The sequence below is a fragment of the Corythoichthys intestinalis genome, chromosome 9, assembly GCF_030265065.1.
Source record: "Corythoichthys intestinalis isolate RoL2023-P3 chromosome 9, ASM3026506v1, whole genome shotgun sequence".
Classification (NCBI taxonomy): Eukaryota; Metazoa; Chordata; class Actinopteri; order Syngnathiformes; family Syngnathidae; genus Corythoichthys; species Corythoichthys intestinalis.
The window spans coordinates 18014968-18040634 of record NC_080403.1 but is presented as its reverse complement, the minus strand read 5'-3'; the positions used below and the strand labels follow the sequence as shown (position 1 = coordinate 18040634).

General features: G+C 39.5%; 1 protein-coding gene across 3 annotated transcripts in view; it reads left to right on the top strand.

Moving 5' to 3' along the window:
• slc12a5a (solute carrier family 12 member 5a) overlaps positions 1–25667 on the top strand; it is a 256090-nt gene that overhangs the window by 164065 nt on the left and 66358 nt on the right. For all 3 annotated transcript variants that reach the window (XM_057846906.1, XM_057846905.1, XM_057846907.1), the window contains exons 2-3: positions 10582–10682; positions 11615–11752. In XM_057846906.1, the coding sequence (XP_057702889.1) occupies positions 10582–10682; positions 11615–11752 (239 nt within the window). The remainder of the gene's footprint in view (positions 1–10581; positions 10683–11614; positions 11753–25667) is intronic.

Sequence of the window (25667 nt, the reverse complement as noted above, 5' to 3'; positions counted from 1 at the left end):
ATTTTATAGTTGGTTTGAATTGCGATTAATTGCGGTTAATTACGATTAATTAATTTTTAAGCTGTAATTAACTCGATTAAAAATTTTAATCGTTTGACAGCCCTAGTAATAAGTAGAGATGTAATGATACATCCATCTGGATCGATTCATTGATTGGTCAAGCAACCAATCCAATCAAGACACCCAAAATCAATCATCGTCATCTTTTAGAAAAGCCGTGTTTTTTTCCGAATGTTTTTTTTTTTCAAATGTTTGAACTGTTTCAGCAACAAAATTGTCAAAAACGATCAAAATCGCTTGTATTTTGTATTGCTTTAGGATAAATTTAACTGTTTAATCTGCACATTATGTTGTATTAAATCCATTGAAAGCCTTTGAATCAAATCGAAAAATGGCAGACTGTCTTTGTTATCCAAAGAAGCAATAATTTACGGTATCGTCATGAAATTTGTGATTCACACTCATACTTGGGGGACCAATGGTTTAAAAAGTAGACTATGATACAGCACTAAAATTCTGAAAAATGGATAGATATTTTTGGCCTTTATATGACTCACTAACTCATACATTTCCACGAATTACACTGGCACTATGTAATCCTACCTCGCCCCTTCTCTACTCACTCAATCCCTTCCCGCTTTTCATTGCACCATCGCTACCTTCACTTTTTTCATCACCCTCGGCTCTGACGGCTCTTACCAATTACAGCACCGGCGAGGAACAAGCCCGATTTACTCCCACTAGGCTGTCGTATCCTTCAGATCGAGAGCCGTGCAGCCGACGGATGTTCCGAAGACCACCTGAAGGAATTCGATAGCCGAGCTCCGTTGGGGTTTGGCGCCTGCCGCGGCCACGCTTCAGCGTTTACGTGTCATGTTCGCAAACATGCCAAGAAATGACAATGGAGGGATGTTTGGTTCTGCTTGGAAAATTGAAATGCTAATACAGGGTTCACGAAATCCGGACCTTTGGGCCACCTATCCTGTCATGTTTTCCATGTCTCCTCCAACACACCTGAATCAAATGATCAGGATCATCCTCAGGCTTTTGGAGAGCTTGCTGATGACATAATCCTTTGATTTAGGTGTGTCAGGAGAGAAGGCATGAAAAACACAACAGGATAGGTGGCTTCAAGGTCTGAAGAGTTAATTCCGATTTATGCGGAAATTCGGGTTATGTCGCCACCGGAGGAGTGTAACTCGTTCATAACCCAGAGACTACCTGCATATGGTCATGTCGTACAGCTCTTCTTTCAGGTTCAATGTTTTGACTGGACAATCCTTTGTCAACGTAAAGTATTGCCAAAACAGTTACAGTCTACTGAAATAAGGCCTCCTATGTTTTTATGTTCTGGTCACTTAATCTTTCCACTTTTAGTCCACAGTTCATTAAATCATTTATCCCATTTACAGAGAAATATGGCTTTCTGCTTTGTGTTGGTTATTCCCATTAGGGTAAACTTTATCTGAGCAAACATACGCTCTGAAATGACTTCGCTGAGACTGCTTGAGTGGCTGCCAGCCTTTCTCTAGCATTTGCCGCTATCAGATGCGCCGCAAAAATTCAACACGCTCTGCCCGCCGTGGCGCTAATCTTTGCTAATCTGCGACTTTATCGCACGAGAAGTAAAAGCACCCGAGATTATTAAGCGGTTTGATCTCAGGACATGCAAAGCTTATCGTATAAATTGAATTCCGTCACAGAATGATGAGGTTTAACGGGGAAACAAATCAACTCTTCGCAGTGTGTCATTATAGCGTGGCTCTTACATTTATCCCTTTATTGGAGTCCTTGTGTCCAACGGTAACGGATTATGACCAAGAAAGGGGAAATACGCTTGAAAATTACAACAAAGTTGCGAGACATCCAAACACTCAATATAGTTGAACAGCAATTAGTTGAAAAAAATAGTTTTGGTCTTGATTTGACCCTGTCATAGTTAATTTTGGCTTTAAGCAATCGGGATTGTGATTGTCTTGGTCTTGAATCCCAAAAATCCAGAGCTTGGCTTGTTCCAGTAATTTCTGGTTTCGGACAAGTCTTGGTCTTGACTCCCCAAAGTCTTGATAGTGACATTGACTGAGGGATTTCTGGTTTTAAAAAAGTACTGGTCTTCGTCTTGATTTCCAAAATCCTTGATCATGACTTAGTTTTGTCTTGGTCTTGAGACCCAAAAGTCTTGCTATTAACACTGTCTCAGAGATTTCCGGTTGGAGGCAAGTCTTGGGCTCAAGCTTGGTCTTGACTCCCAATAGTCTTGATCATGTTTTGGTTTCAGTGATTTTTGGTTTTAAAAAAGTCTTGGTCTTGATTCCCACAACCCCTTTAACTTGGCTTGGTCTCAGAGATCTTTGGTCCAGGGAACATTTTTGTCTTTGTCTTGACTCCAAACAGTGTTGCTCTCGATTGTCTCTTTGAGATTTCTAGTTGCAGGAAAGTCTCGGTCTTGACTCTCAAAAGGCTTAATCTTGACTTCCTCATGGATTTCTGGTTTTGGGCAAGTCATTATCTGGTTTTGAGAATGACACTCAATGACACGACATCTCCAAATTTGACTAAATGTATATATGACTCTTTCGTGTATCCACACACAGTATTTTGTTGCATAGATTAAATCAATAAGGCTCTTATTTGCCTTTGTCATTCTTAGTGCCAGATTAGTAAAAGATCTGCAAGGAAAGCGTTGTTCAAGTGCGAATCTTCCATTAAATCCGAGTTAATCCCGACACGCGCGGACGACACCCACCCATTCATCATCATGACACATGAGTGAAAGGCCCGGACAACATGCTAAAAGCCTCGGTGCGCACCCTCTTGTTTTCATGTCTCTGTCGTGGGCCAACAAACCAATCAGGAAGCAGCATATCGAAGCCGAGAAGTTAAAGCGAAAGCGGAGGGACCTGTGTCAAAATGGAAGGCGGCGAGGCATTAAAATTCATACTGAGGCGAAGCGGCGGTCTGAATACTGAGAAGGCCAGCAGGTCCGCTCTCGCAGTCACATACAGTACAGTAACCGTGACATAAATGTTCCTTTTGAAAAATGCACCCCGGCCGGGAATAATAAAGAAATGGGGCGAGTGGGAGAGAGAGAAACACAAAGATTCTCTTATACTAGGATGCTGTGTCTCTGATGTGCTTCTTCCATCGCCGCCATAGCAGCTGGGAAGCAGCGAGGAAATGAGAAAATTTCTATTTATGACTGCCAGTGTGTGTGCGTGTGTGGGCAGATGTGGGCATGTAACCATATGCTGTTGCTATTTTATTCCTCCGCACGTTACGCCGTTTGTGCCTGTCAAAGTGTGGAATTCACTTGTGCAGGATTTCTACAAGCGAAACCCCTTCCTGACATCTTTTTTCTGTCACATCGTATTAGAAATAAATTTTGGGGCACATAGGGTATGCTACAACATCGCCAACATGCAATCTGCAAATAACTATATACTGTCATTTTCGGACTATAAGGCGCCACCCACCAAATTTGACATACGACATTTGTTCATAGATAAACCGCACTAGACTATAAACCGCAGCTGTCCTTACTGTATTATGGGATATTTACACCAAAAGATATTAGCTGGTAGCACTTTATTTGACAGCAGCATCATAAGATTGTCATAAGACCAAAAGAACCACCATGAAGCTTTGAACCCATTGGCTGCAAAGCTTCGTTGCTTTAAGAAGCTTCATTTGGCCATCAATGCTCCCTTGAGGGAGACAGTCAACCTCTGCTGCCACCTGCTGTCAAACCCGTTGTTGTCCAACATGCCTCCTAGCATGCATTGCAGCGCTACAGATGTAAATAACAATCAAATTTTATTTTCTGTGGCAATTATTTCTTCGGTTTCTGTTCCAGTTGTTTCATTAATTGCTAGTTATGGTATTTGGTAACACTAGCCACGTTTACATGGAGCCAAATATTCCAATTGCAATCGGTTTAGATGTTCAAACCGAATAAATGTGTTCCATACAAACACCTCATTCGGAATGAACAGGCCCAAACCGAATGGAATTTCATTCCGTTTCACAGGGGTAGAATATTTCTTTTCCCAAACCGATTAGAAGTAAAATTATATCATGTAAACAGGGAAGCGGAACGGTGTCTGGTTGCGTTCTTTCTGCACATGCTCCGTACTGACGTGGTGACGTCACTTGGTGACGTAAGTAACGTCACTTGCAACATGGCTTCCAAGCACACGCACAGCGCACCTAATTGGAGTCCGGCGGAAAGTTTATATCCATGAATCCCTCCACCAGCCCACACAACTTTTTAATTTAACGGCGTGTCATTCTGAAGTTTTGTTTCCACTCGAAAAGTTAAAACAGCAGCTGATCTGACGATCGATCTCCATGTTTTGTAACGTGACGCTTTGTTTTGATTAATCTGCGCATGTCAGATGGCAGTTGTCCAACGTCCTTTCGGAATAAAGGCAGACACATGCAAATGCTGGATCGGAATAGATGAAGTGACATGTAAACAGCTGATCGGAAATTTCCATTCGGAATTATTTGAATCGGTATGAATAAAAGTCAGCATGTAAATGTGGCTACTGTATTGGACAGCGGTGCTATAAGACTGTCATTAGACAATCATAATTATGATATGCAGCTGTCATGAGCATTAATTAATGCTCATAACAGATGTCATTTAGTGTTATCCTTCAAATGATCTCACTTTTGAATGGGTGTAAAAGATACGAGCTGGACATAAATCAGTACTTCTCAAATAGTGGGGCGCGCCCCCCTGGGGGGGCGCAGAGCGATGCCAGGGGGGGCGCGTGTGACCTCGGGGAACATGCTTTTTTTTTTTTTTTTTCTGCCATACTGGAATAAAGTGTACTTGCGCATCCACTCAGTGGGTGGCAGTGGCGCTCTCATTTTCAGAGTGCGTGCAGTATTTTTGAACTAAGGAAGAGCACTCATCACACAGAAAACAAATATGAAGAGCAGTGCGCCGCCGCCGTTTTCCGACCGGACTCACTCACGCAGCGACCCACTGTCTTGTCCGGTTCTCACGCCGCCGCCCGATAAGTGCCATTTTCGGCTTGGGATCGTAACGACGACCGCCCTCACCTACGGTTCTACCTCGGCCGCCGAGAATGCGCTTTGTTCGTGCCGTTTGCCTTTTAGTTTTGACTTTTAATACTGTGGGTGATGAGGAAAGACTGTTGACTGTGTCTAAAAATAATTATAGCGGACCGCCAGAAGCCAAATCAATTAAGACGCCACTTCAAGACATTCGACCCCAATCTCATTGATAAGCCGCTTGATTGTTTTTCAGCGAAAACGTGCCGAATATTGCCAACAATCGTCCTGCTTTGTCAGCGTTATATCAGTAAACCAGTGAGAATTGTTAGCATGCTCATTGCAATATGACTCCACACCATTGCAAAGGAGGTAATACTGAGTGTGAGCAGCAAAAATAAAAACTGTCCTTCTGTCCAAGGACACTTTTTTTCCTTTATTCATTTCTGTTTTTTCGGTCAAATTTTTTGGCATATTGTCCTCATGAGTGAATGTTTCTAATCATTTTGAATTTGTTATTATTTACTGATTTTATTACATTTTATTTTTCTGTATCAAATGGTCAAAAATGTACCTTGAGTGTATTTTTACAGTTTGAATGTGACTTTTTTTTTTTTTTAAATTCAGGCAAATTGATGCACGTCAAGTCTTCTCTGTTACAAACAAAACAATGTTAATAAAGTTATACTTTATTATAAGTTGATCTATGTTACTTTTTTTCTTTATTAGAAAAAAAGGACACAATATTAGGCAGATGCGTATTTATAATAGTAATTTTATAGACAAATAATACTATTTACAGTGGCGGCAGAGAGTTTGGCTGGGCGCGAAACATTTACGTCTTGCTTGGGGGGGCGTAGCAGAAAATAATTGAGAAGCACTGACATAAATGAAGCTAGTTTGCTGGATGACACTTGATGACATCTCTCATAAGAATCCGGTAATCCCGATGATAGTGTCATGTCATTATTATGACGGTCTTATGACAGTTTTATGACGCTGCTGTCAAATAAAGTGTTACCCATTAACCCAAATAAATTGACAAATAAGCCGCAGGAATCAAAATCAAGGAAAAAAGTAGTGGCTTATTGTCCGAAAATTATGGTAGTACTTTTGAAGACATTGCCGATTTCAAACTAGGGTTTTGGGTTTAAAACAAGTGATTGGGTTCCAGATTAGGGTTTCAAAGTAGGGGTAGGGTTTTAAACTAAAGGGGTTAAACTAGGGGGAGGGTTTCAAAGTCGATTTTAAAACTAAGACTGGGGTTTCAAACTAGGGTTGGGGTTTTAAACTAGGGTTAGAGTTTCAAAGTAGGCTTTCAAACTAGGCTTAAGGTTTTGAGCTAGGGCTTCTAACTATGGTTAGAATTTTCATCAATCATCAAAAGATGGTCAGAATTCAGTAAATTTGAATAATGTTTATTGAATTTTCACCGAAATTTCCTCAAATTTGATTACTTCCCCAAATTTATTCCAGTTTCAAATATCATTCTCATTTTTCAATTTTTGTCTCAATGAATCTATTATGCATGTATTGGGATGAAATTCAAACCAAAATGTCACATTATGGTGCGCATCTGCTCAACACTGTACTACCATTTTGTCTCTTTCCAAAACATCTTCCCTCAAAACATCCTCATGATCCGCCGCCACGATTAGCGTCCCAAAAAAGCTCTTTGCCATGTCGTCAGAGCGTCCCGTGGTTCAGTCTGGGTACATGTTAATATATTTTCAATCCTGATTTGACTGGAATTTAGATTAAAGTGACCTTAATCCTTCACCTCGCTCCACTGACAACGGGCGTGGGGAACTAGCTAGGGGAGACCGATTGCCTCTCCACTGGCAGACTGGATCGTTAGAAGAAATCCTGTCAACAGAGCAGGTGGCTGAACTTGTAAACTCGCAACTCACTCTCTATTAAACATAGTTGAGTTTACTCAATTTATCTGCTGCTAATGACGGGGATAGGGTTAGGTTATCGCTTCCAACCCTCGCAGTCCAAGTGGATTGGACGTCTCTCACCGTCACTGGCACATAAACGTGATTATTCAATGCCATTCCCCCTTGAAAATATTGATATTTATCACTGTCAATGGCAGCGCTTTTATTTTTTTCACATGGTACTTAAAGAACGTCTACTCTACTACTGAGCCACAATGCCTCACCAATAATACCAACGTTTAAATTGTTAAATCTGGAGTCTCTTCATGAGTGCAGCGCGCCAGTCGATAGCACAAATTCAAATACTTCTGGATGAGTGCTCCCTTATGGCTCTGTCCAAAGAACAGGAGAACTGTAAACTGGGCTTGTGAACTGCAAAATGTGCAAACATGGTGCTTGTGAGAGAAGCGTTTGTAGGCCAACACTCGTTCTATTCACTCCACTGCTTTATTTACGATATGTGATATTTGAACTCTAGTCATCCTACCTTAACCCTCCAATGCACTCCAAAAATGTGCTCTGTCACATGTACATAGTGACAAATGGAGTCATGGACAAGTTGTGGGAGTCAGCATGTTTGTGAGGTGAACCCTAAATTGAGTAAATGGTGCGTCTGGGACACTGTGATCTACTTTGGCTGGTTGCCCGGGAGATCGTAAACACACTTGCATCAACAATGACAATCAACAAAGGCACCTTCGCACAAGAATGACCTCTGTTTTCAACACAGAAAATGACTGCTGTTCTTTTAAACTCACTGTAATGGTATGTGTTAGTTACTTAAACGGGGTATACACGCAGTTACTTTTCAAAATTAATTCATTTTCATTCAACTTAGCCTCATAAAAATGTGTTGTCCGAAACACGTTGACATCACATTTTGGATCATGTAGGCTAGGTCTAGGTCTAGATTAAAATGCCATTTTTAAAAATTAATATTAATTATTAAAATATATAATTGTGTTTTTTACAGTAATAAAGTATACATTTTTTTATTACTAATCATTATTGTAAATATGTATATAAATCTGCTATTTTTAACTAATTTAATATTATTTAACTCATTGCCTGTTATTGACTAAGACAGACATTTAATTTAGTCAAACTGGGAGTCTGCGAAGTCTTATATTTCAATGCCATTGACTTCGATTTGTATGGATGTCTAGCGCCGTCAATGGCAGCCAATGAATGAATTGATTGCCCTATGAAAGGTGTGCTATTATGAGAACAAGCATTACCGAAAATGCAATGGAATGTGTTTTGAGAAACCTTTGAATTAAGGTTTCTGCAATTTTGGAGAGGGGTTAGAGTTTGGTTTTCGTAATAGGATCCAAAGCTTTGGATTTGGACCATCGATAGCAAGAGGCTTTGACAGGGTGAGCTGCTGTTGGAAGCCTCCCATCAGATCACTGCACTATAAGCCGCTCGGGGGAGTTCTTCTTGAGCCGTGTCATGTTTCCTGAAACGGAACGTCCATCAATTGTGCAATGATGGCGTTTAATTGTCAAGAAGCAAGAAGAAATGAACTGTGAAGAAATACATTTCTCGAGGGCATTCGACCTTCACGTGTACTCAGTGTTGCGAGTATCACATGGTTTGTTTGTCGCTTTCATTAGTTTGCAAGAGTAGTTGTTTGTGTCTTCTTTGATCTTTAGAGAAACACTAATTGCAAAGAACAACAAAGCAAAGGTTGCTTATAATGGCACATTTTGATGAATTATTTGCATAAAAACATGCGAGTTGTCTTTTATCTCTCATTAACGACTGCAGCCAACAGCGAGGGCTTCCTTTACCAATTGCCTGGTTCCTACCTCAATTCAGAAATGTCAGTCAACTGTTTAGAGGATTTTTTTTTTTACACGTTACTGCTGTAAAATTGTCTCTCTGTGAGATCTATTCATCGGTCCATGTCTAGTCGTGGCCGCCGTTACGCCACATGGCAGCCGTGTCGCCACTATAAATAACCCGGTCTCGCAGCGCCAAGGGCCGAGAGCCAGAGGGAGAGCAATCTGCCGTCTCCCCGAGGTGACGTGAACAGAAGCGCTCTTCGTGTGGCTCGTGAGTCATTTTCAGTGTTGGTTGCTACTTGTTTGGAGCAAATATTGCAGTTTGTGTTTTATTAACTCATTTTCTGTACTTCCTCTTTTGTAGTTCCTGTTGATTTCTGATGATAACTAAATGTGTCTACTAGTGTTTTGAAAAAAATGATCAAGAGGTAAAGATGATTAGTAGAGGCCCTAAGATTGCGCCCTGTGGAACACCTTTGGTCTGGCAGAAATCAGAGCTTTTATTTTAAAAATGGCTCACAAATCAGGGTCTTTTTTGGTAATATGAAGTAATATAGACTAGGGCTGTCAAAATTATCGCGTTAACGGGCGGTAACTAATTTTTTAAATTAATCACGTTAAAATATTTGACGCAATTAATGCACATGCCCCGCTCAAACTATTAAAATGACAGCACAGTGCAATGTCCACTTGTTACTTGTGTTTTTTGGAATTTTGTTGCGGCTGATTTTATAGGCTTCAGCACCCATGAGAATTGTGTAATTATTGACATCAACAATGGTGGGCTACTAGTTTATTTTTTGACTGAAAATTTTACAAATTTTATTAAAACGAAAACATTAAGAGGGGTTTTAATATAAAATTTCTATAACTTATGCTAACATTTATCTTTTAAGAACTTCAAGTCTTTCTGTCCATGGATCGCTTTAACAGAACATTAATAATGTAAATGCCATCTTGTTGATTTATTGTTATAATAAACAAATACAGTACTTATGTACCGTATGTTGAATGTATATATCCATCTTGTGTCTTATCTTTCCATTCCAACAATAATTTACAGAAAAATATGGCATATTTTAGAGATGGTTTGAATTGCGATTAATTATGATTAATTAATTTTTAAGCTGTAGTTAACTCGATTAAAAATTTTATTCGTTTGACAGCCCTAATATAGACACATACACACACATAATAAAGACACTTTGGATTGTAGAAATTTATTATTTTACCGTACCCTGCCTGTGTACAGAGAATCACCGATAATAACACTAAGTAGAAGAAGAATAAACCTTTGTTGCGAAAACTTTGTTTTGAGATTGCACAGTGTCTGCAAGTGTTGTTATATTTCTTGTCCATGAATGTTCCTGAGGTTTTTATGTGTGAATATTAATTTTGATTAAACAGCTACATATCAATCTTTGTACGCTACTTTAATCACACTGCATTAGCATTAAGCTATCAAGTTTTCCAGAAAAAGGAATCCCATTGCATTTTAATACGCCAGCTGTATATATAAGTATTTTTTAAGTGTGTTTATTTTTACAGATTACCTCAACTGGAGTGTACATTTGACTCTTTTAGAGGCACTGCTTAAGTGTTAAACTATATTCAAGTTGCATTTCCACTATGTTTGATTGAACACATATGTCACAGTTGACATTTGTTTACCAAAATCGTGCTTAAATTTTTCTCAAGCTACGATCTCAATCATAAAATCACCCAGGCCTAATTCGGCATCGATCACCATCAATGGCAGCCAATGTGTTAAACGCAATGTATAACCGTGAGTATAGTGCAAATTGACTCCCTGTTGTCTTCTGTCTTGACAGGCGACAGTAACCCCAAGGAGAGCAGCCCCTTCATCAACAGCAGCGATGCGGCAGCAGAGAAGAGCCAGCAGTACGACGGCAAGAACATGGCCCTGTTTGAGGTAACCGCACAAAGCCCTCTTGTTATATGAAAAGGATCCTTCTCACATTCTGAACGGCAGCCCCGGCTGACCGTCGATCGATGTCGGTAACAACAGCACCAAGGCCGCGCGGGAGCCTCGGGTTAATGCCAGCTAATCTCACATGGGTGCGGGGATCAACGTGAAAAAGGAGGCAATTTGTTTCAAACCTCGCCTCAAATATACTCAAACGGTCTCAGACACGAGACATTTGAGATGAGAGGGGTAGAAAAGACAACCCCTACAGTGCCAGCTTTTTTATTGATTGGTTTCCGTATAGGTGCACTGAATCTACCAAATGAAAAAAATAGACTCTCATTTCACAAAAAAAGTTTAATTCTACCTTTTAGTGTTGCTCAGTAATAGGCAAGTTTTACAAGTTTAATTCTACCTTTTAGTGTTGCTCAGTAATAGGCGAGTTTTACCAAATCCAAGCTCTTCTCCCCAAAACTGATAAACTCCATATCAAGCAGAATAGTGATTTTGATGGAATTATTTTTTGCTGGATAAGCGGCATGGGAAATGATTGGATGATTTTTTTTTTTTTTTTTTGCCTTCATGACAACACTAAGATCTATCTCTATTATAGTAGCTGTCAACCGAGCTAATGTATGCATCAGTTTAATTGGTGCATCCAAAATTCCTGCAGTGACAAAAGTTCTGCATTGTTCAAAGGTTGATTTGAACGAAACCGGCGATTGAAACCTTTTTATTTTAGCTCGTTAACTCTTGTAATTAGTTATTCATCATAGCACATTCAAGTCCCACACCTAGTGAACACACATCTTGAATTCAAGCGTATTCCAAAAGACAAAATTAACATACTTTGGCACTGACAGCTTGGATTTGAATAAACAGACAAATAAACACATCTTTGGCACTGAATGTTTTGGTGTTGTTTTGAACACATACAGGAGGAGATGGACACCAGCCCCATGGTGTCGTCTCTGCTCAGCAGCTTGGCCAACTATTCCAACCTGCCGCAAGGGAGCAAAGAGCACGAGGAGGCCGAGAACAATGAGGCCGAGTCATCCCGCAAGAAGCCAGTCAAGGTATCTTCAAAATTAAGTCCAACCCTTTACCCCCTTGTTTGTGCCACAGAAATGAATGTACAATCAGCAGTCTGTGTCCAATGTCAAAACAAGTGACGATTTAAAGATGCTGCTCGCTCTTATGCTCATAACCTCCATTTGGTTCATCATCTAATTGTGTTTACACTTGATTATAATTGTTATGGAAAGATGTCAAAGCCTCTCGGAAATGAAGAGCTTCCGTGTCGTGCCTACGTACTTCAGTAGAAAACAAATCTTGGCTTCCATCACAAAAAATAATAGAGTTACAATACCTGATCAGAATTAAACACAAATCTAAGACAAAGATTTGATTTGAGATATTTACAGCAATCTTGGTGAATTTTAGTCTTTTAAAAGTCTTCAACAATCTCTGGAGTGACTAGGGATTCCAGAATCTACTTTCGAAGCAGTCAATCAATTTCAGTTGACATTCCAAATCCCCGCTTTGTGTTATCATCTCAAATGTCACTCACTAATGATTCGCACTTTTGCAGTTACATTATCCACTCAGGAAAGAGTTTGCTTCTTGAGGACATTGTTTGCCAGATACTTTTTTAGTCACCATGGCAAAATGAGATAACAAGGCGCGTAAACCGAGGGCTCGGTTCATTGGAGGTGGAATCGGGTTTGGCTGTGCTGCCAAGGTGACAGCTTGACAGTTTTCTCACCATCTATGACCCCGTATGTCTTGTCCAGGTGCTTCATCAGCGCCTCAGTGTCACCTCTCAAGAAGCATGACACTTTTCAATTAAGGGCCTAAGGCATCTTTGTTCTCAACATTTTGACTTCATATTTTCATGTCAGGTATATTAACTATTTCTTTCAATATAAATCCTTACAATACATATTGTTAAATACGCATGTTTGCAGTTGTTTTGAGAAAATTAGTCATAAAGCAAACATTTTATGAGCAGCAATGGCTTTAAGATTGAACCCTGTGGAACACCCTTTGACTTTCTTTAGTGAAAGAAACGGGTTGCCATACTTTTAGTTCTCAATGTAAGGTGTGGTTTAAAACATAAATGGCCATGTAAAATGTTAATTGTTGATAAATTATAATTATTTTCTGGAATTGTGGTGTTTATATTTGAATTTTATTTATTCACCAGTTGAATCAGTTAACAAAATTGACTTCTTCTTTGTTCCCTTTGTTTCATCTTTTTATCAATATTTGTTGGTGTATTACGACAACTGCTTTGCTCAAACCTGAGCTGCTTGTGATTTTTGCTATGTATGGCGCGAGACCATTATCTTCTCGCCCACTAACCTAAACATCATTACATTCCTATCTGCAATTGCTACCATGAAGTAGCCACAGTTAACAATTTAAGTGCGACCAAGGCTTAAAGTTAACAACGGAACTGGCCAAGGTCTAGTTCACCCATTCATTTAATGGGATCCACGTATAGAAAGACTTGTAGTTCTTAAAAGATAAACGTTATTAAGAGTTAAAATAATTTGATATTGAAACCCCTCTTGATTTTTCGTTTTTATACAATTTGTAAAATTAGTTTAACTAGTAGGTCACCATAGTTGTTGACGTCGAAGGGCGGTGACGTCACATTGTTACGTTGCCGGGCTTCCAGAGTATGAATCTAGCGACATAAACCTGTTATCTGTTCAACCCTTTCAATTTGAACCTGAGAGGAACATTAATGAACATGACAGCACTGTCGATAGTTCACAAAACGAGCAGCAAAAACAAAATGAACAGGAGAGACAGGATGAGACCAGGAGAAACAAGATGAGACAAGACGAGAGTAGGGAGAAAAAAAATGGTGTTCTGCCAATTTGTGCTACACCGGCAAAACGTCTGACAAGAGGCGAATTTGACACCCAAAGTACTACCATGCACTTTCAGGTTTGTTTTTGTTTAGATTAATACATACTAAAGATGCCTTAAGAAAATATTTAAATGTATTAATATCAAATAAGTGTGGTTTAAATATGCTACGTGACTAATGTGGTCAACAGATCAACAATCCGCTTTAAAGCTACCACAAGAAAATACAATGCTTTAAAGCAGACATGTCCAAAGTCCGGCCCGGGGGCCAAATGCGACCCGTGGTCAAATTTTATCTGGCCCCCAGCCTCTGTCATAAGGTCAATAATGTCTGACCCGCACACAGACTTAATAAATTGGGAGTAGAAATGAAGTAAAATATGTAAAAAAGTAAAATATGAAATAGCTTACACACTAAATGCTGCTCCTCATTTACCCACTAAAAGGCAGGAGCACTCCAAGCTACATTACCCCATGTGACCCTTCCAATTTTCTAAAATGGCGAACATCAACAAAAAAAAAAAAAAAAGAAAGTTGACTGCGACGGCCGACGCTTCGACGATAGGTGGAAATTGGACTATTTCTTCACTAAAATACGCAACAACTGCGTCTGCCTCATCTGCAAAGAGGCAGTCGCTGTTTTTAAAGAGTTCAATATGAGGCGATATTACTAAACAAGACATGTTGACATGTACGGAAAGATTACAGGGAAGATACGCAGTGAGAAATTGAAGCAACTTGAAGCTAGCTGAATTTCACAGCAGCAGTATTTCGCAAGAGCCTGAGAGTCGAAAGAGAATGCCACAAAGGCTAGTTGCGAGATTGTTGAAATTATTAATTAAAAAAAATAATAATAAAGCAAATGTGACACACAACATGGCTTGCTAAAATTTGCTTAAATATATTGTTCTATGTAAATTACATCAGCCAAGTTTGGCCCCCCACATTTTTACCACACCAAATATTGCCCCCTTTTGCAAAAAGTTTGGACACCCCAGGTATAACAAGGAAACACATGCAAAAAGTATTTTGAGGCAATGATTAGGTAATAATTGACTCAATAAAAACACAAATAGGAAGTACTCATGGCTTTTAACCGATGAGCGCATGTGTTGGACGTCTCGCCGCGAAGAAGGAATTGCAGTAACCCGGTAGTATTAGTCAAGTGACAGTGACAATCTACATCAATGTTTTTCAACCTTTTCTGAGTCACGGCACGTTTTTACATCGGAAAAAATTTTGCGGCACACCAGAAGCCAAAAATGTTCCAAAATTACTTTCTGTACAGTATATTTATTTATAAAGTAGTTTCTCAATATTTTACTTACTCAGTGTAAAACTTGAGCTTGTTTAGATTAACCCAAAGCTGATATCCTCGCAGGAATCTTCATCAACAGCTCTCAGTCTCTGTTTAAATTTTTTTTTATTTTTTTTTTTTATAGCAGTTAGGCTTCAAAAGCTCAGAATTATCAGACAGACAGACTTCAGCAATGTCTTTAACCACATCAGGGCCAAGCAGCTCGCTGACAATAGCTTTGCAGGCAGATAGTAGTAAGGTCTCTGCCACAGTGTGGGACTTTGGATTTAGCAACAAGTTCAGCAACAAGGTAAGTGGCTTTGGGGGCTTTCTCATTTACCTTTGTAGCTTTTCTCAAAAAAGTTGCCTTTTTCTCTGTGTTTTAACAAAGGCGAACAAAATAGTCCATTGACTTGTTTTGAAGCGGTGGGTGTTTCGTTTGGGGATGACGTTTAGGATAGCTACTCGTGTCGCGGTCAAGAACTGCTCAGATTTCTAGCCGTCAGCCACCTTGCTGCCCTTGACAATGTGTTGGAATGAAACACAGGGAGGGGATTGACTGTCGTCACATATGGATAAAATGGAAAGGACACTTTCGTGAATATTGACTCTTGACGAGTCTAATCAAATGACGTACAGTAGACGCGCAAGGGTCCACATTGTCGCGGACAGCAAGCTCATAGGCGGAGTTTGACTTTTGGAGCAGGGGGGCACAACACGTTGATGACCCCGAAACGTAGTGTCAGCAATAACATTAACTTACAAGAATATTTATAATCATAAGTTGACAATGAGTGTTTTTCCCCATCATTCTTGAGGGGAATTCTAAATCAGGCTGCTTAGGCAATACTTTTCGCCTAGATTGTCATCCATTGAATATGGTATGCCGCCGGTGTCGTGACAATGTAGTTACCCTAGTCAAAAATTGTATCCCCTGGGCGGAGCCATATGGGAGTATATTTGTGTCTTTATTATTCAACCCCAAAAAATGTTGCTTCAATTAAAAAAAAACGTGTTTGAATGCAAAAATAAATTTGAAACTCAATGTTTTTGAATGCAAAAATAAATTTGAAACTCAACCCCCCCCCCCCAAAAAAAAATGCATGTGAAAGCTTTTTTTTTTTTTTTTTTTTTTTTTTTTTTTTTTTTTTTTTTTTAATAAATATTTGGAGTCAAGTTTTTTTTTTTGATTGAAAGCAACTTTTTTGATCAAACTAATGTTGATGTGTTTTTGGGCCATATTTTGGCTAGGACATTTGTGTCTATATAATTCAATGAAAAAATAAGTTGCTTAAAAAAAATATAGATTTTAAAAAAGAAAATCACTTCAATCAAAAAAAGAAAAATTTCAGTCATAGAAAAAGTTTTTGAATGGGAAAAAATATTTGAGATTGAAAAATTTGCATTAGAACACTTAATTTTTCATTGAAAAAGTTTTCTTTGATTGAAGCAATCCTTATTGTGTTTGGGCCATATTATGATTAGGACATTTGTGTCTAAATCATTCAGTCCCCCCAAAAAGTTGCTTCAATCAAAAAAAAAATATTTTCGGTCAAAGAAAAATATCTTTTTTCAAAATGTTTTTGTTTTACAAAAAAGTCTTTTTTTTTAAATTATATGCAGTTTTATTGCTTTTCAACTTTTATGTATATAGGAAAGTCAATTACATGCAATGACACTTTTCGGACACCGGGGGGGGGCAGCTAGCTGATGGCTAGAAGTGCGAGCAGTTATTGAACGCGACAAGAGCAATACCTCGCTCATCTGCGCACGACCGCAACTTTCTACCTTCTCCTTCCTTCCCACTGCAACTCCAACCGACGACATAAAAAAATAAAAAATAAAATAAAAATGTGATATTGGATAATTTCTCGCGGCACACCTAACGATCTCTCAGAGCTCAGTAGGGTGCAAGCACACCGGTTGAAAAACACTGATCTACATCATCAGCCCAAGCGTCCATTGCGCGCTTAAAACATGGTACCCTCCGTAGGTCAAAACATGTACTAAATATTGTAGCTTTTTTAAACAGTGGCAATATTTTATATGTTTTTCTGATAACTTATTATAATAAAAGAGAACAATTATGGCTTATTAGAGCCTACTAGTCTTTAAGTCCGAGAACCTCCTCCTCCAAAAAAAGATCTGATTGGTTGTTGAAAGCAGGGGGCGCTGTTGGCAGGTGATGAAAGCCTGATATGATGGGTCGTTGAAAGCAGGGGCACGGTTGGTGGATGACGATGCTTGATCTGATTAGTCGTTGAAAGCTGTGGTATGGGGTGCAGTTGGCGAGTACTGCGAGCTGCAGCTGGACTTCTCGAAAATGAAGCCTTGTCCGAAGCCTTGCTGCCCCGCTGTACCATGTCTTTGCGTCAGGAAGTTGTTCAGATTTTGGCGCGCGGGTTGACAGCTAGCTACAGTATTGACTAATTCGAGTAGAGCGTAGTGTGCATCACCCTTTAGTAGATGGCCGCCATTACGTGGGTGTTTACACACCTATACAGTAGACCCCAATCACCGCCCCCCTGACTGGTGCCGCCATATTGTCCATCAGCTCATCGTGTTTACATATTACCGCTACGTACATTCCTGCTATTACTGCGTGTTTTTGTGCTTGTCTAAGGAATCACCGCCTAGTAAACAAACCCAAAAACCTTCCTGACAATCTTTAACATTGATTAATCAAAATGGTGAAGGCATGTGTGGCGGTTGGTTGCAGTAACAGAGACGATAAACGGCCATTTTAGTAGTTGCTGTGCGCCCATTGTTAAAAGGGCAAATCTCGAAAGCAGCACTGTTTGTTTATCTCGGTCCATGATGCGTTTGTGTCAACATCCGTTAGACAGCGGCGAAAACATCAATATGATGCCAACACGATTGCAGACATCATCAGACGGAGACTACGAAGCTCGTCGCCACGGTCGCGCAGCAAGAAGGTGAGCGCAACAACAGGTGTTGTGCCGAAAAATAGCCGCCCTGCGTGACATGTCCCCCCTGACGGGAGCGCCCACACGGCAACGACTTTCCTGTACCGTGAATATGTATTATTTTGCTCTGCTTGAACTAATAAATGTCATACCTGTGTGATTGTCATTGGGATATGGTCGTGAAAGCCTGTAGACTAATACATTTCTGTTGAAAGATGGTTATGTGGCCCAGTCCACTATTTGTTACTAAAATACAGTACTAATATCTTGTGTAACTTAAATATTTCAAACTGATCTTACAGTCGTAAATCCATTACTGTAATGCGTCCATGAAAACATTTGATATTTTCACGTCAATAAAGCGCTCCCGTCAGGGGGGACATTTCACGCAGGGCAGCTATTTTTCGCAAGTTTCATTTTACAATCGTGACAACTGTGACGCTCAGCTGACCAAATGTCGGTTTATATTCGTGCCGGTGCCAATTTTGGGTACCCGACTCCTCATCGTGACATAAACTGGAGTATAATTGGAAATTTTGTGGTCTCAGGACGAGTTCTGACGCACGGGACGGGACTGGACGGGAGGAAACAGTTTGGGCATCAAATATGGATCTGGCGACTGGATCAACCGAAGCTTTTCCAAATAATGGCTTTTATGCAACTCATCCAATGAGTTTACAGTGTCTGAAAGCACCAGGGCTTCTATAATTTACAAGTGAATCCACCTTTAGAAACTACGATCAATGACAATACGGACAATATGGCGGCACAATACAGCGATCACGTGATTGTGTGACGTTGGTGATTGGGGTCTATAGCAGGCCATCGTCAATCAATGTAAACCGTAATGTTCGCTGCTGTTGGCTGTGTGCTGTGGGTGCACACCTCAGGAATGGCGGCCGGGGTACTTCCGGTAGTTTTGCTCAGACTAGTCAATATAACACTTCAAGCTACATTCAAAATGTGGGTGTTTGAAGGAGAGTTGCGATCAGGTGAGAGTTTAGATGGTTCGGTAGTAGTTTGGAGAGGTAGGAGAGTAGGAGTAGGACAGTAATTCATTGGATGGTGCCAGCATGAAAGAGGCCCTAACAATTGGCACTCTACGTTTGAATCGTAGTTGATGAGTTTTCTCGCCATTGGCACAGTGTGTCAAGTCTGTGGTTGCCACTGACGGCAATCCATTTTGACTGGGAGGGCTGGAAGCTATCATTCACTGCCAACCTTCCCAGTCAAAATGGATTCGAGGTCTAGGGCTTTGAATGGCAGTCAGTTGCATGAATATTGTTCACCAAAGGTCAGCATTTCCCACACAACTCTGAACAGGTTAAGCACTGTCGAATATAAATGGATGGACTTTGCCTGATTCAATCTAAAACAATGGAATTCAGTTTAGTAAAAGGCAACATGTAGACGCCGTCGGACAAATTGAATTGCTGCTTTCAATTCCGCAGTCAGCCAGACGCAAAGCCCTAGATAGTAATAAAAGTATTCAATCAAGCGAGGCCATGTTCAGGGAATACTGCAGGGAGCTCACCTGCAAAATGAATTCTTTAGGCTAGAATTGTATACAATATAGGGTATAGTAGCCTATATGGAGCGATTCAGACATTTGAATGGTCGATTGTTCAGAGTATTTACAAAATAAAGAATCCTGAAATATATGTTGTGTTAATTTAGCTGTTTTTACCCCCCCCCCCCCCCCCAAAAAAATCATCATTATCAATGATATTGTATTTATTCATTGATTAGTCTATTAATTCATTTATTTTACATAGGACAGATATCATTGTTCTGATATGTAATAATTAATAAATAAAAATAAATGAAAATTTATTTGATGATTGTCTAATCAACTCTAATTCAATAAATAATATTAGTGAGGTGTGAAGAGTGCGGAAGAGTACGGAAATTTCCAATGAATGAATTAATGATGTGTCAAATGTTTTATGTCAGGGGGAAAATATTTACTAAAATATTAAAACAAAAGAATAAAATAAACATTCAGAAAAAAATATCCTAAAACAGGAAGAAAATAACTCAGAAGAGTGGAAAACTATTCAGTATGAAAAAAAAAAAAAAAAAAGCAACCTCCAAAATAAATAACTAAAAAAGAAGATGTTTTATTTTTTATTTTTTATATACTTCTGTAGAAGTGGGATTATTTTTACAGGTCGTCCCCAGGTTACGAACGAGTTCTGTTCCTATGCGAATTTCTACGTGAATCGGAATTAACCCTTTAAGTACCCCTAAATACCCCCTAAATATCAAAATAACAACCAAAACCATGTATTCAACGCCATATTAATAAAATAAAGTAAAAAAAGAAGGTTACGACTGGTGACAATATACTGATGCGCAAAAAAAAAAAAAAATGACTGGAGACAAAATGTCGGACAAGACCCCAGCTCGTCGTAAAGGCGAAATCACGTAAATTGGGTACGTCGTAACCCGAGGACTACTTTTCTTTAAATTTTTTTTTTTTTTTTTAATACACATTCTACTTACAGTATCTTAATTGTATTCTCAATTAATAATGAAATTAAAAAACATGAGTGACTCATTTATTCAGAAAAAGCAAATAAATGAAAGAATAAATGAAATTTTGCAGCCTAAATGACAGATTATCGCCTTAATTTAGTTTCGTTAGTTGGGTCTACAGTATATGCAATGGCAGCCAATGACTTTTAAAAAAGGCTTGGTGCAGGTCTAATTCCTGCTCGGTCACCCTGTAAACTGCCGATACTTTAATTAGTATGCATATTAGGCTTTTGTGGCACTGCCAATCGGCAGCCAATTCCAGCGCCAATCTCGCCATCACTGGGAGAGGCTTTCATTAAAGAGGCCTGTTACAATTTATCGCTCTCTTTCTTTTCGTCCGATCACCTTCCCTCTCCATTTCCCGCTCGACTCTCCATCTCGCTCATCATCGACCCCCGCCACAAGGGAGGAGGTTGAGCAAGGAGATGGCTTTTCTTTGTGCGGCAGTGTGAAAGGCGAGATTGGCAGATTGCTCGTTGTGTGACATGAGGGAAGCATCTGGAGGTCGAGCAAGTTCATGTGCAAAGTAGCCTGTGATTGAAGCTCATTTGGAGCAGACGTTTCGAACTTGAAATGCCATAAAACAACCGTGTGGCAGACTCCAAATCAAAAATGAGTTCCAATTTGGGATAGCATCTGTCAACTAATGAATTTTAGCTACCACTTTTTTTTTTTTTACATTTATATTATAGTACAATATAATACTAGAGCTGGATCAATGGTTGCAAATTTAAATCAGGAATAATCGTGTGAGATAATCACATACTTAAAAAAATAATTCAAAAGTAGTCATTATTACACTTTTATTTTAAATGTACTGCTATAATAAAGAAAGTATGCATATTAACTAATTGTCTGCCATTGACAACGACACAGTCTATCAATTGGAAGTGTGAGGGTTTGGCAGGGAATGAACCTTGCTTTCAATTGAATGCTGTCAGCCCCCCCAGTGAAATTGAATTGGAAGTCTATGGCTGTCTATTCCAGCCAATGAATTAACAAAATAGTTCACACATTAAATAAATGCAATATGGAACTGTTTTTGAATTTACACATTTGTATCTAATATTTTATCTAAACTTATATATACAGTGGTATGAAAAAGTATCTGAACCTTTGGAATTTCTCACATTTCTGCATAAAATCACCATCAAATGTGATCTGATCTTTGTCAAAATGACACAGATGAAAAAACAGTGTCTGCTTTAACTAAAACCACCCAAACATTTATAGGTTTTCAAAGTTTAATGAGGATAGCATGCAAACAATGACGCAAGGGGGAAAATAAGTAAGTGAACCATCACGATCAGGACTAATCTTGGTCCATCCTTCTCTACAAAACTGCTGTAGTTCAGTCAGATTCCTGGGATGTTTGGCATGAATCGTTGTCTTTAGGTCATGCCACAGAATCTCAATGGGATTCAAATCTGGACTTTGACTTGGCCACTCCAGAACGTGTATTTTGCTCTTCTGAAACCATTCTGAAGTTGATTTACTTCTGTGTTTTGGATCATTATCTTGTTGCAGCATCCATCCTCTTTTTAGCTTCAACTGTCTGACAGACGACCTCAGGTTTTCCTGCAAAAGACCCTGATAAACTTTTGAATTCATTCTTCCATCAATGATTGCAAGTTGTCCAGGCCCTGAGGAGCAAAACAGCCCCAAATCATGATGCTCCTTCCACCATGCTTCACGGTGGGGATTACGTGTTGATGTTGGTGAGCTGTTCTATTTTTCTTCCACACATGATGTTGTGTGTTACTCCCAAACAATTCAACTTTGGTTTCATCAGTCCACAAAATATTTTGCCAAAACTTCTGTGGAGTGTCCAAGTGCCTTTTTGCGAACAGTAAACAAGCAACAATATTTTCTTTAGACAGCAGTGGCTTCCTCTGTGGAGTCCTCCAATGAACACCATTCTTGGCCATAGTTTTACATGTAGTGATGTTTGCACAGAGATATTGGACTGTGCCAGTGATTTCTGTAAGTCTTTAGAAGACACTCTAGGGTTCTTTTTTACCTCTACGAGTATTCTACGCTGAAATCTTGGCGTTATCTTTGGTGGACGGCCACTCCTTGGGAGAGAAGCAACGGTGCCAAACTCTCTCCATTTGTAGACAACTTCTCTGACTTTCGATTGATGAACATCCAGACTTTTAGAGATGGTTTTGTGTCCTTTCCCAGTTTTGGCCATGATACACATCAGACAATGCTTTTCATCAAGACAATTCTTACCCGGTGTGTGTTTTATAGTGGGCAGGGCAGCTTTAAACCGCTCATCAGCGATTGGGCACACACCTGACTTTTTGTTTGGTAAAAATTGGTTTCAATTGCTTTTTAAGTCTCCTTAGGCAGTGGGTTCACTTACTTATGTTCCCCCTTCTGTTATTGTTTGCATGCTATCCTCATTAAAATAAAAAAAACCTATAAATGTTTGGGTGGTTTTAGTTAAAGAAGACACTGTATTTTCAGCTCTGTGATTTTTACAAAGGTCAGATCACATTTGATGGTGATTTTATGCAGAAATGTGAGAAATTCCAAAAGGTTCAGATACGTTCTCATACCACTGTAATTAGAACTTTGTGTGTGTGTGTGTGTGTGTGTGGGGGGGGGGGGGTTGTTTCCTATGAACTCCGAAACGGCTCAACCGATTTTCTTGAACATTTAAACATTTTTACCCTATGCATCTTCAAGTGTTCCTGGGTAGTTTTTTTTTTTTTTTTTGGTAATCAAAAATCCATAATCGAAAAAAACACGTTGCAGAAAAAAATGGCCCGATTTTAACCAAATTTAACACACTCATAGAGAGTGACATCAATTGTGTGTCTCATAAGTTCCAAGATTGCAGCGCTTTTAATAGTGCAGAAAATTGACAAACTCCCAAAACCAATATATTCCGATTGCTCCAAAACCATCTGTCAGATTTTAACGAAAATTGTCAAATTCCTTGTTGGTGTTATCGACAGTCGCCATGGAAATTTTCACACCGTACTCCCCCCAAATAGAGTGACAAACTGAAAATCCGTGAACTGTTAATAAGACTACTTTCAGAAGTGGTGTTTTTGGAATGTAGATCACGGTAAGGTCATGTTACGCGCGAGGAAAAGTAGGTCACAGTGGAGTGGAAGTCAGATGCTGCTGAGTTAAATTGGCGCCTTTAAAACGTGCTTCTCTTAATGGGTTCAAGCCTTATATGCCCAGGTAACAACGGTTCAATGCCCCCAGAAGTGTACCCATGCAGGCCGGTTATTTGGAACAAAGCAAAATTGACATGCTTGGGTGTCAAACGTTGCAGTCTTCCTTTTTCCGACAAAACTACAAGTTTCATATGCTTAGGTAACACAGAAATTCATTTACCGGAATTCACCTTTACCAAGTGCCCAGCATTGTGGAACTCCATTAGATTGCAAACATTGAGACTCATTTTAAAAAAAACTTCAACCATTTTTCAGGGGAGCAAATTTAAACAAATTGTGGCCCAATGCGGTAAGTGTTGAAACAAAAATCATGAAGGCCTGATTTCAAGGTTTTTTTATGTGTCGATTTAAGAAACTTTGGCCCCAACAACCCAGGACAATTAGTGTGCCTGGCAAAGCCAAGCTATACTGTTTGTTTAGAATAAGTATATCATTCATAAAATTTTGTTTAAATCTTTTTGACGAAATTTAAGTGTTTAGTGTTAAGACTCGATAAGACTCGACTTGGATTACTTTTTTTTTAATGTTACAAATTCAATGCACAGTGTAGTATTCATTCATTCATCTTTTGTATCGGTATTCTTACAAGGGTCACGGGGGTGCTGGAGCCTATCCCAGCTAACTATATGGGCAGGATGTGGAGTACACCCTGAACTGGTTGCCAGCCAATCACTGGGGATATTTGGCCAAACAACCATTCACACTCACAATCACACCTATGGGGCAATTAAAGTGTTCAGCCAGCTTACCATGCATGTTTTTGGACTGTTGGAGGAAGCTGGAGTACAAGGAGAAAATGCACGATGTTCCATTTGAACAATGTCGCAATTCCGCATGAAAACGATGTAGTATTTATGCCAGGCCCTAGGGGGCAGTGCAGATTTACAGGGCGACAGAGAATGATGCACTTTGACCCCACCAAGCTCCCTCAGCCCGGAAAAAAATATGCCCGCCCACTCGAAGCAATGGCATTTTTCGTTTGTTCAAAAAGGCACAAAAACTGAAACATTCAACATATTTTATTTAAAAATATTATTAAAACAGTAAATTAAAGCCGACATTCCGCTGTTTTTAATGTTTAGTGGCACCGCTGCGCACGCCCAATGTGACGTGTACGAGTGCTGATGACAGGAGCCTTTAATAGACCCCACTCACCAACGTCACACAATGACGTATCGCTGTATCCGGCCACCATATTGTCCGTCATTGTTTATCCGTATTCTCAATGGTTTCAATTTGTCGAGCAATTTATAGTGCAATTCATGGAAGCCCCGGTGCTTTCAGATGCTGTAAACTCATTGGATGCGTTGCATAAAAGGGATTATGTGGAAAAGCTTCAGTCTATCCATTCGCCAGATCCATATTTGATGCCTAAATCGATATTTTTCGACCCGCTATCTTCGCCGTCTCTGCCTGACATCCGCTACCCTGATATCTACAACTATCTTGTCCGCAGAAACTCAGCCTATTCTCACGAAACTTTGAAAAACATTAAGAGTAGCACTTGAAGCAACATAACCCCGTGTGACCATTTACTTCCAATTTTCTAAAAAGGCGACAATCAATTAAAAAAAAAAGTTGACTGTGATGGCCGAGGCTTCAAGGATAGGTGGATATTGGACTATTTCTTCAATAAAATACGCAACAACTGTGTCTGCCTCATTTGCAAAGAGACAGTCGCTGTTTTCAAAGAGTTTGATGTGACGCGATATTACCAAACAAGACACGCTAACCTGTACAATAACATTACAGGGAAGATACGCAGCGAGAAATTAAAGCAACTTGAAGCTAGTTTAATTTCATAGCAGCAGTATTTCGCAAGAGACCGAGCGTCGAAAGAGAACGCCGCAAAGGCGAGATTGTTGAAATTATGAATTAAAAAAAAATAATGATAAAGCAAATGTGACACACAGAAGGGCTTGCTAAAATTTGTTTAAATATATTGTTCTACGTAAATCAGCCAAGGTAGCCCCCCCACATTTTTACCACACCAAATCTGGCCCCCTTTGCAAAAAGTTTGGACACCCCTGTTTAACTGATGATCCGTAGATGAGGCCAGCTTCTTTCACTTGTTACCAGCTAAATATTATTCAAAAAAATAATGATAACGGAAGAAATAAACATCTTGAATTTGAACCTGTATGTTGTCGGC